The sequence below is a fragment of the Polyergus mexicanus genome, unplaced genomic scaffold (assembly GCF_030449975.1).
Source record: "Polyergus mexicanus isolate NDT 795.1 unplaced genomic scaffold, iyPolMexi1.0 SCAF_220, whole genome shotgun sequence".
NCBI lineage: Eukaryota > Metazoa > Arthropoda > Insecta > Hymenoptera > Formicidae > Polyergus > Polyergus mexicanus.
This window is the reverse complement of record NW_027223540.1, coordinates 1-10,767: the sequence shown is the minus strand read 5'-3', so window position 1 is coordinate 10,767 and position 10,767 is coordinate 1. Positions and strand designations below refer to the sequence as shown.

The following is a 10,767-nucleotide window of genomic DNA, read 5'->3' as shown; positions in this document are numbered from 1 at the left end:
GGTCGGTTATCTGGGGCACATTATTAGCAATCAGGGAGTAAAACCCGACCCCGCAAAGGTACAAACAGTTAAGGAATTCCCTACCCCGCGAAACGCGAAGAATATAAAATAGTTCCTCGGCCTGGCAAGATATTACCGGCGATTTATCCCTAACTTTTCCGAGATCGTCCCTTAACTAAAATTCTAAAGAAAGAGGAACCATTCGCTTGGAAAGATGAGCAAGAATTAGCATTCGGGCAGCTCGGCGAAACCCTGTGCACGGAGCCGATCTTACAATATCCAGATTTTACCAAACCCTTCGTAGTCACGACGGACGCTTCGGGGCACGCGATCGGCGGCATTCTGAGCCAAGGTCCTATAGGTAAGGACCTGCCCATCGCGTATATCTCTCGCCTCCTAAATGCGACCGAAAGAAACTATTCAACCATAGAGAAAGAACTGCTCGCGATAGTCTATTGCGTAAACTACTTCCGACCCTACCTATACGGACAGAAGTTCGATCTGGTCACCGATCATAAACCCCTAATATGGTTGCATTCGGTTAAAGACCCTACGTCCAGGTTAGTCCGTTGGCGACTAAAGTTAGCCGAATACGATAGATTAAGAATACTAGAAGATAACCATTGTCCGGCAATAGGCAGACACAAGGGTATAACCATGTCCTCCAATCGCATTAAGAAACGGTATCACTGGGCCGGAATGAAGGCCGATATACAGTCTTTCGTACAAAATTGTCGTTCCTGCCAGTTGAAAAAACTGATACGCGTAAAAACTTAACAACCAATGGTGCTTACCGATACCCCTGACTCCGCCTTTGATAAAGTTTCTATGGACATAATGGGCCCCCTGGCCACTATACGCTCTGGTAATACTTATATATTAACAATTCAAGACTTACTGACTAAGTATTCTCTCGCCCTACTTCTCAAACACGCGGGCACAATAAACGTAGCGGATGCATTCACAAACGAGTTTATTTGTATATTCGGAGCCCCGAGGGCTATACTAACCGACCAAGGTTCCCATTTCCTCAATAGATTAATGCGCAACGTAGCCCATAAATTTAGAATTAAACATTTTAGAACTACAGCGTATAGACCACAGTCTAACGGGTCAGTAGAGAGATCGCACCAGGTACTTTGGAAGTACCTGAAGCACTACGTCGACAAATCCAACGAATGGGACACCTATCTCAAGCTCGCATCGTTCTCTTACAATACAAGCGTCCACGAAGGAACGCAATTTACTCCTCACGAGCTAGTTTTCGGGAAGACTGCCAAGGTATCTTCCAGCGAGACCGACACAACCCAGGAGCCGAATGAGAGTTACGCGAGATATCTGACAGAATTGTTTAACAAACTTAAAGACGTGCAAACAATCGCACGCGAAAATTTAATCAACACAAAAAAACGATCTAAATTATACTACGACCGTAAGCTCAATACGCGTAGATTTAAGGTAGGAACTAATGTATATCTGTTACGAGAGCCCACAAAAGGTAAACTGGGGGACCAGTATACTGGACTTTATAGAATCACCGAAATACTCGGTAATAATAATATCAAAATAGCCATAAGTAGACATAAGAAGCGAATCGTGCACGCGGATAAACTAAAGTTCTCGCCACACCAAGCCCCCACTTCGATCAGTACCCCCCCCCCGAGTTCCTGACCGCAGCAGCTATAATAACACCGCACCGGAAAAGGACCGACCAGTTAGCAATGAGCCTTAACATGGAGCCTACCTCACCGATCATCATCATCATCGCACTTCTATCCTCCACTGCATATAGTCTAACGGGATACGACTGCGGTAGTGATAAATTGAACATTGTTACAACTAAGCGAGTTCGACCACACCACGGGCCTACAATGCCGGATTGAGATCGACCGGACCATATACTACTGTGGAATGCATTCCCACATCTCTGCCGTACAAAATGGGAAGCGAGAATACATCCGGGAAATATCTGCCAAAACGTGGAAGAAGCTGCACGACAGTGGAACTATATTCCTGGGAGGCAACGCTTTAATCGCGGAAATCAAAATAAACACCACATCCACGCATAGCCTGACATTTGCCGGAACCCTCACCGTAGACGTACGCTGCACAGGGACGCAATTCAGCAATCCATTCGGAACATGGGACAACGTGGTCGTACAGGCTTCTATCAAGATAACTACCAGGAGCCTGGAGTTGCCGATCAAGCACACCTCAAATGAAGTCGTCTTACCCTCAGGAAGCCGTTGCCGCGCAACGGAGGGTGAATGTAGCGACGCAGACGGTACGTCAACGTACTGGAGAATTATACCGACGGATAGCTGCAACTTCCGACGCTGATGTATTATACCAAGGCATCGCCTACTGGCTCACCCCCAAGGAGGCACAGAAGGAGTCCTCCGTCATCTACACAGTCACAACAAAGGAAACTACGTTCGCTCTAGCCAAGACTTCAGATACGAACCTCTGCGGCTATAAGTTAACCCAGACGGAACACCCGAAGTTATTTATCCTTGAGACGCAACCGAGAAGAACGTTCAAATCTCAATCAAGAATCGCCATCGACAACCTTGATATCTTCTCATACGTGAACTCCAAATTCATATACGTGGAAAAGCACCTGAAGACCCAATTGACACAGCTGTACCGGGACATCATGGGCCAAAAATGCGCCCTGGAGAAACAAATTCTGGAAAACGCACTCTCACTTTCCAGCATCGCCCCGGACGAGATGGCATTTCGTTTGATGAAATCGCCCGGCTACATGGCAATCACCGTCGGCGAGGTAATTCATATCATCAAGTGTGTTCCCGTCCTGTGCAAAATTCGACAGACCGAGGAATGCTATAACGAATTACCCGTCTCGCATGGTAATACGTCATACTTCTTATCACCAAGATCGAGGATATTAATGAAGACAGGAATCACTAGGGAATGCAGCGAGCTGTTGCCGACCATGTACAGAGTCGAAGACACATGGTTTCGGATTACGCCGAGACCTATCGAGGCCTTACCACCATCAACCATCCAACCACTAACTAAGCCCTGGTGGAAGTACGTGAGCCCATCAAATCTCGCGATCAGCGGAATTTACTCCACAGAAGACTTGGACCGCTTGAGAAATCACATAATGTTCCCAGTAGAAAAACCCGCGATGTTGGACACCATCGCGCAGGGAGCTATGGGACACACGATCCCCTATGGGAGCGTGTCATTGTATAATCTCATGGACGAGAAGTCATTAGAAAAGATAGCGGAAAACGCCGGAACACGACTGTGGCAACGATTCATCACGTTCGGATCAGCAAGCGCTGGAGTGCTCGCCATAATCCTACTAGTGAGACTCGCTAAGTTCGTAATCGATTCTATTATAAGACGCTACGCTCTTCACTCTGTCTATAGGTGGAGTCTTCACCTGCTGGGAGCAGTCTGGAGCTCAATCACCTTCTCCTGCAGATGAGAGCCCGCGGACAGCCAGCACCTAGGGAACAAGGGACCCGGAGATCCCTATTGCAGAATCAACGCCCCTTGCCCTCCCTAAGAATAGCGAAGAAGTACCTAGAGAAAGTGTGCACGAAGACCCCCAAAACTCACCAAACGCCCCACCGAAAGACTATGGTAAATTGAATAAATATCTATATACCCACCGAGGATCCTAGATTAATAAAAATCGCATAATCAATTGTTAGCATAACTTTAAGAAAGTGATGTAAGCGTACTACAAGCATAAGTTTAAGCGCTTTGGAGAATGTTGGAACAATAACGTCCAACATTCTTTTCCGAGGGGGGAGGTATCATCCTGTCAAAATTTCAACCTTTGAATTTCTATTTGTTCTCTCTTAAATAATCTAAGTCTAATAAGCGCAACTTGAATAGCGCGCCAAAAACACGCCATGACACTTGATTCCTCCGAGTGCCGAGGCATGGCGCTTCGTTAGCTCTAAGGAAATTCCCACTACTGAGCATTCCACCACTACGCATCCCTACTCTCGGCAGCGGCCGAGCCGCCGAAGCGAAGGAGCCCAGTGCGCGCTCCAACTTTGGGAGTCTACTCCGCCACTTCGAACCGTCAACAGCTCTCTTAGGAGAGCCTCTCCCGCGACTGCGACGCAATTCAATTCTAAGTTCGAATTCTAACTCTAACTTTAAATTCAATTTCAAAATCCTAACTCTAGTGTTTAATCTAAATTTACTTATAACTCTAAAATTAAGTCGAATTAATGCAACAGTGTACAAGTTGAATGAACATATTGTGCTGTATGAGAATTAAGTCGACTCTTCATTAACGCACCTTATCCAACTCTTGCTTTGAGCCTTCCGCATCCGTAAGTAAATAATACGCATTTTAAGATTATTTCTCCGCTCTCATCCGTTTGGTTAACCTTTCTGTTAACAATATCCTGTTAAAATCTACAGTTATCAAAATACATTTTCGCCCGGCTCTATTCAATTATACACACACGCACACGCTTACACCTGATATACAGTACCAGCAGTACGGACCGCCGCACACTGTTATTGCAATCAGTCCAAACACAAGATACAGCCGTGCGGTCCATCGCACGCCGTGTCCTCTGGAAAGCACACGCCGTCTTGATTAGAGCCAGTGATCAGTGGTTAATTAAATAAATTAACAAATGCCAAAGACCAGACGTGGAGGAGTGAAGAAGCGCGCGCGTAAACTACTTCGCGAGTTGATCCTAGAACCCGTAGATTCCGGGCTATCGCGATACGTTGGTGTAACACCGCACTACGATCCTGAATACGAACAATTATTCGCGAATCATCACACCGCTACCTTAGAGATCTCGCGACGCGCCAAGTGCATAACTCCCATCAAGTGGCCAGCCAAGCTGATTCCAATCGAAGTCGAGCGCCCAAGGACTCCACCCAGTGACATCAACGACAAGGATCCCAGGAAGGCCGGATATCGGTGAACCAAGCAGGGAATCCCGGACCGTTCGATTAACATCCCGACCATCCGTCACAAGGTAAGAAAGTATACTTATGCGACCTTTAGTTACCCCCGAACTCCGGGCAATTATTACCAAATCCACTTCGTTAAACGCGCGAATTCCTTGCGAGTAATCCACTTACCATACACGCGTCTTATAACATTGAGTTCTGCCATAATATAATCTAGTTAAACATATCAAGAATATTCTAGAATATTTCGAAACGCGCGTCCTTCCCAGAGTTTTCGGACGAAAACTTCTTATCTGATGGTTAGGATTTGTTTTATGACGCGCTTTTCGAGTTTCACTTTTATGACTCACCCTTTGTCTAATACTGAGTTTTTCTTTCCTGACGCACTTCGAGTTTTACTTTTATGACTCACCCTTTGTCTAATACTGAGTTTCTCTTTCCTGACGCATTTCGAGTTTCACTTTTATGACTCACTCTTTGTCTAATACTGAGTTTCTCTTTCCTGACGCATCTCGAGTTTCACTTTTACGACTCATTCTTTTTGCCTGCGTCTCGATTTCCCTTTTGACTCATTCTGTTCTCCGCGAATAGCTTAGTTTTCTGAATGCTCCCTCTGTTTTGTTTAATATTAAGCTAAAATGCACCCGCTTCGTTAAGTTCCCTTCTCTATCTGCGTATCCATCGCGAATAACCTTGATCGCAGGTATCCTTGGGGAGAACCACGCGGTTCATTCGACCCGAAATTCGCGATTGTGTCCTGCAAAAAATTCCGAGCTGTGCAATCCCCTTCTCGCAGCCGGAATTCGACGGGACGTAACAAGAATAGTCGAAAATTCTTGTGCAACATCAAGGAAATTGAGGATAAGCGCATTTTTGCGCACAGAGTTGAAAACGCTATGTATTCATGTTTTGTTCGTTCGGAACGTCTTAGTTACGTGTCAGTATGTGAAATTTGCCAAAAATTCTTGTACAACATTCAGGAAATTAAGGAGAAACGTTTTTCTTGACACAGAGCTGAGATCGCTATGTACGCAAGTTTTGTTCGTACGGAATGTCTTAGATACGTGTCAGTAAGTGAGACTAGTCGAAAATTCTTGTGCAACATCAAGGAAATTGAGGATAAACGCTTTCTTTGGCACAGAGCTGAGATCGCTATGTACGCAAGCTTTGTTCGTTCGGAACGTCTTAGTTTCGTGTCAGTAAGTGAGATTAGTCGAAAATTCTTGTACAACATCAAGGAAATTGAGGGGAAACGCTTTTCTGCGCACAGAGCTGAGATCGCTATGTACGCAAGTTTTGTTCGTTCGGAACGTCTTACATACGTGTCAGTAAATGAGACTAGTCGAAAATTTTTGTGCAACATCAAGGAAATTGAGTATAAACGTTTTTCTGCGCACAGAGCTGGGATCGCTATTTACGCATGTTTTGTTTGTTCGAAACGTCTTAGTTACGTGTCAGTAAGTGAGATTAATCGAAAATTCTTGTACAACATCAAGAAAATTGAGTATAAACGTTTTTCTGCGCACAGAGCTGGGATCGCTATTTACGCATGTTTTGTTTGTTCGAAACGTCTTAGTTACGTGTCAGTAAGTGAGATTAGTCGAAAATTCTTGTACAACATCAAGAAAATTGAGGAGAAACGCTTTTCTCGGCCCAGAGCTGAGATCGCTATGTAGGCAAGCTTTGTTTGTTTGGAACGTCTTAGATACGTGTCAGTAAGTGAGACTAATCGAAAATTTTTGTGCAACATCAAGGAAATTGAGGATGAGCGCATTTCTGCGCACAGAGCTGAAAACGCTATGTACGCATGTTTTGTTCGGAACGTCTTAGTTACGTGTCAGTATGTGAGATTTGCCAAAAATCTGTAATAAACCGCTTTCGCGAGAGGGTCGTGGATAACTCGGTCGGGATCCGGGGCTCGTAAAAGGGTATCGAGAGATGAACGAAAGCAACGTGAGGTAAAATATAATTTATTGCGTGTAAGTATGTGTGTAGACAGAGTGAGTGTATGTGTATAAACGCTGTATGTGTGTGAGGGTGTGTACTTGTGCGTGAGTGAGACGATAGGCGAGCGAGTGCGTGCGCGAATGTATAATATCTAAGTATGATGTATAATGTATCGAAAGTATGGGTGTGCGAACGTATAATATCTTAGTAGTATGTACAATGTATCGAATATGTGTGTGAGGCAAATGGCGATGTGTGTGCGGCAAGATGCACCCGTGTATGTGAAAGATGCGGAATCAGTTAGTGGTGTGGTCGTGTCGGTCGCGGTGCATCCGAATTACATGCACGTATGCGCGGCGCGGAGCACGATTTCGGCGGTTCGATATAATATCGATTATACGAGCGGATCTTGATTTCGGCAGAGGCCGCTAACTATCGGGCGATAAGTTTGGTCGGGCCGGTGGGTGGTCCTTAGACGCGCCTGTATCGATTCGGTTGCGTTGATCGATGTCGCGGCTGGATTAGATCCTTCCCCTGAGCGGGACTTAGCGCGCCATATTAATGGCGATTCCGATTTCGTAAATGGCGGTCGCGGAATTACGGTCCGTTCGTGAGTAACGTTTTGTCGTGTCGTCCGGTATAGTCGGTCCGTGGAATTCAGGAGTGCAACGGCCGACGGGAACACCCGTCAATGACAGGGAACTCCCTACCACTGGTTAATCGCCGTTGCACTTAGATGGACGGATTGTGTGAGGCGTTGAGAACTCTCGGCGGAGGTTGAGTACGCCCAACCCCGTTTTCCTCTTTTATTAAACGGTCGGAAGGATCGCTCTTGGAGATGCCGCAAACTCTCGGCGGAGGCTGGGTACTCCCAACTCCGTTTTCTCTCTCCTCAAACGGTTATAGGATCGTAGCGGATTTCCAGGCGTCTTACTGACTCTGGCGGTTGCGGAAGATCTGGTCCTGAGATGTAAAACGTGCTCTATTTATACCGCTTTTCCGGCGGGTGCGCGTGCGTAATATGCCTTAATGTTTAAGGCATATTATTTAACGGTGAACCGCCGCGCGCGACTCGTGTGGTTTCGGGAACGGTCGGTACGGTTACCCGAGCGCGGCGACGGTTCCGGGTAAACACGCGTCTTAACGGCGGTTTACAAATCGTAACTTCTTATAAATCTTTAAAAATGGGCCTCCGCATTATGCCCGACCGGTGTTTGTTGGGCGGCGGACTTCCGGCGGATCGACGGCCGGGTAACGATGGAGGGATGCATCGTTACAAATTTTTGTACAACATCAAGGAAATTGAGGAAAACGCTTTTTTGCGCACAGAGCTGCTATCGGTATATACGCATGTTTTGTTCGTTCGGAACGTCTTAGTTACATGTCAGTACGTGAGATTAGTCGAAAATTCTTGTACAACATCAAGGAAATTGAGGATAAACGTTTTTCTGCGCACAGAGCTGAGATCGCTATGTACCCATGTTTTCTTCATTTGGAACGTCTTACAATAGTTATGTGTCAGTAAGTGAGATTTGCGGAAATCCTTGTACAACATCAAGGAAATTGAGAATACACGCTTTTCTGCGCACTGAGCTAAGAACGCTAGGTAGACAAGTTTTATACTTTCGGAACGTCTTACAAGGGAAGGGCGCGACGTTGGGGTCACCGAATTTAAAAAGGTTTTTATATAGTGTAGTACTCTACCAGAAGAGTATTTGAGCAAAGCGACAGGGCGCAACGCTCAGTCATTTTCAAGAAAAATTGATTTAAAAAATACAGAGTTCCTCATACCCGTTTCCGTTAGACCGATTATCGAGAAGTTGGCGTAGGTTGGCGTTAAGCGTGTGACTATCACGCAGCAGACCCGGGTTCGATTCTTGTTCGTCGCATTTTTTATTTTTTTTTTCAATACATTCCAGCAACGAATGTTTATTTATATAAAATAAAATTAATTTAACTAACCATTTTTTTTTAAATTTGCAATTTTCAAACGTAATTTTTTTTAAATTTACTTTGAAAGTGGGCATAATTTTCATTCAACTTACAAACATTATTTTATACATTCTACCCGGATTTTCTATATAAAATGAAGCAAATAAAACTATTTCAACATAGTTATAATTTAATACAAAAACTATTTAATTTATCATAATTTTGTTTAGTGTCTAATTTTTTGTCAACTTCGTTGTACCGTTCCGACCATAATATTTTTATACCTGATTTGACCGTAACTGCTAACGGTTTCTGTTCCCCTTCCAGACTACTTCCCTAACGTATATTTCTATACAAATTCTATTCTTCGAGATCTTTTGAGATTCTGTCTGATCCAGTCCGATCTTTTACGAAGCCAGTGATCCACCAGTTTAACGTGAGCTAGTGACAGCGTCGGTTGATACTAGAGCGCGAAGTTTGCAAAAAGTGCTTTTTGTAAGTTTTCTACGATACGTCCGTGATAAAAATGGAGAAAGGACCTTCGACCAGTCGGGAACTTGATATGGATCTCGGAGAAAGATCATTTTTGGACGAAAATTTCAAAGGAGAATTTACGAACGCTCTTCTTGCTGCCAATTGTATTTATGAAGAACAGAATCTTTTGACAATCAAGCCTCCTGAAAAAATCAGTTCTGTTTCTTTGGCCATGGCAGAAGAAATAAGCAAAGCAACAATAAGTGTGCTCAATGAAGGCATTGTTACAACAGAAGAAGAATTAATTATGTTCCATGAAAGTGATGAAGAAGGAGAATTTGAGGAGGTATGTTTTATTGTTTTTTTTTACTATTATAATAATTTGTTATTTAATTTCTTAATAACTGTAAAAAAACATCTAATTTCATTCTTTCCAGTGCACAGATGATTCAGCGGTCGACTCCGATTTTAATCCAGAAGATTTTGAAGAGCCTTCTAAGGAATATATTTTGCTGGAATATAAAGAAGAAGTTGTTGGCCTTGCGCAGGCACATCCGAAATGGAGTTTGGCCGCTCTTCATAAAAACGGTGCCTCCCGTTTAAAACGAAAAGATCACCTTCAGCGATGGAAGGAAAACGTTCAAAAAGGTGGAACGCGAATCGATAAGTTAAGAACGATAGATTCTGAAACTTTCGATCGTTTCACCGAAGCAAGACATTGTTTGGAGCAGGTAAAAACATAAAAGATAACTTATAGAAAAAACAACAAATTTATTGCGTTTTTTCCGTTATGTTTTCAAAAATATTATTTATATGATAATATTATATTTATTCTATGTAGCATATATTTTATGTAAATCAAATATTTACAGGTTACTACTAGGACATTGCAGCAATGGGCGATGGCAGCAGCTTTTTCTTTTCTTTCGGACAATTTTCGATTTGAAGCCAGTCTTACGTGGGCGAAAGTCTTCAAGCGAAAGCACAAAATAAGGCAACGGAAAATTACTAAATACGTGAGCAAAAGAGACATCGTTACTCTCGAGAAGACAGTGAAGGCTGCGGAAAAATTTCAAAAGCAAACGAGGTTCCTGATTCCTAGCTTTGATTTGGACCTGGTGATCAATACGGACCAAACAGGTTGTCAAAACCAGACGATTTATAACAGATCATTGGACTTCCAGGGAGCCAAAACCGTATTTGTAAAAAAACAGAGTTCGAATAAGATCACACATTCATACACCGCACAGTACAGCATAACTGCGTCAGGCAAGTTGCTTCCCCGAGTCTTTCTGCGTCTACAAGAGCCCACGAATAAATTTGGCCCTATAGTTACGAAAACTGTTAAGAAATTAGAAGCAGAATTAAAAAATGTTGTGGTTACTTGTTCTAAATCAGGAAAATTAACGAAAGATTTATATAAACAGTTTCTTGAAACTATCGTAGTGCCATATGTGACAAATAATAAATTTATGCTGATTACTGATT

General features: G+C 43.6%; 1 protein-coding gene across 1 annotated transcript; it reads left to right on the top strand.

The window, feature by feature from the left end:
• Window positions 1-2,656: 2,656 nt before the first annotated feature.
• LOC138944494 (uncharacterized) lies at window positions 2,657-3,460 on the top strand. The gene has a single exon (XM_070315350.1). It carries the CDS (start codon window positions 2,657-2,659, stop codon window positions 3,458-3,460), a length of 804 nt encoding a protein of 267 aa, XP_070171451.1.
• Window positions 3,461-10,767: the final 7,307 nt, after the last annotated feature.

What these genes read in the sequence shown, in the direction of transcription:
- LOC138944494 (XM_070315350.1), top strand. Translation starts at nt 2,657, where the DNA reads ATGGGCCAAAAATGCGCCCTGGAGAAACAAATTCTGGAAAACGCACTC.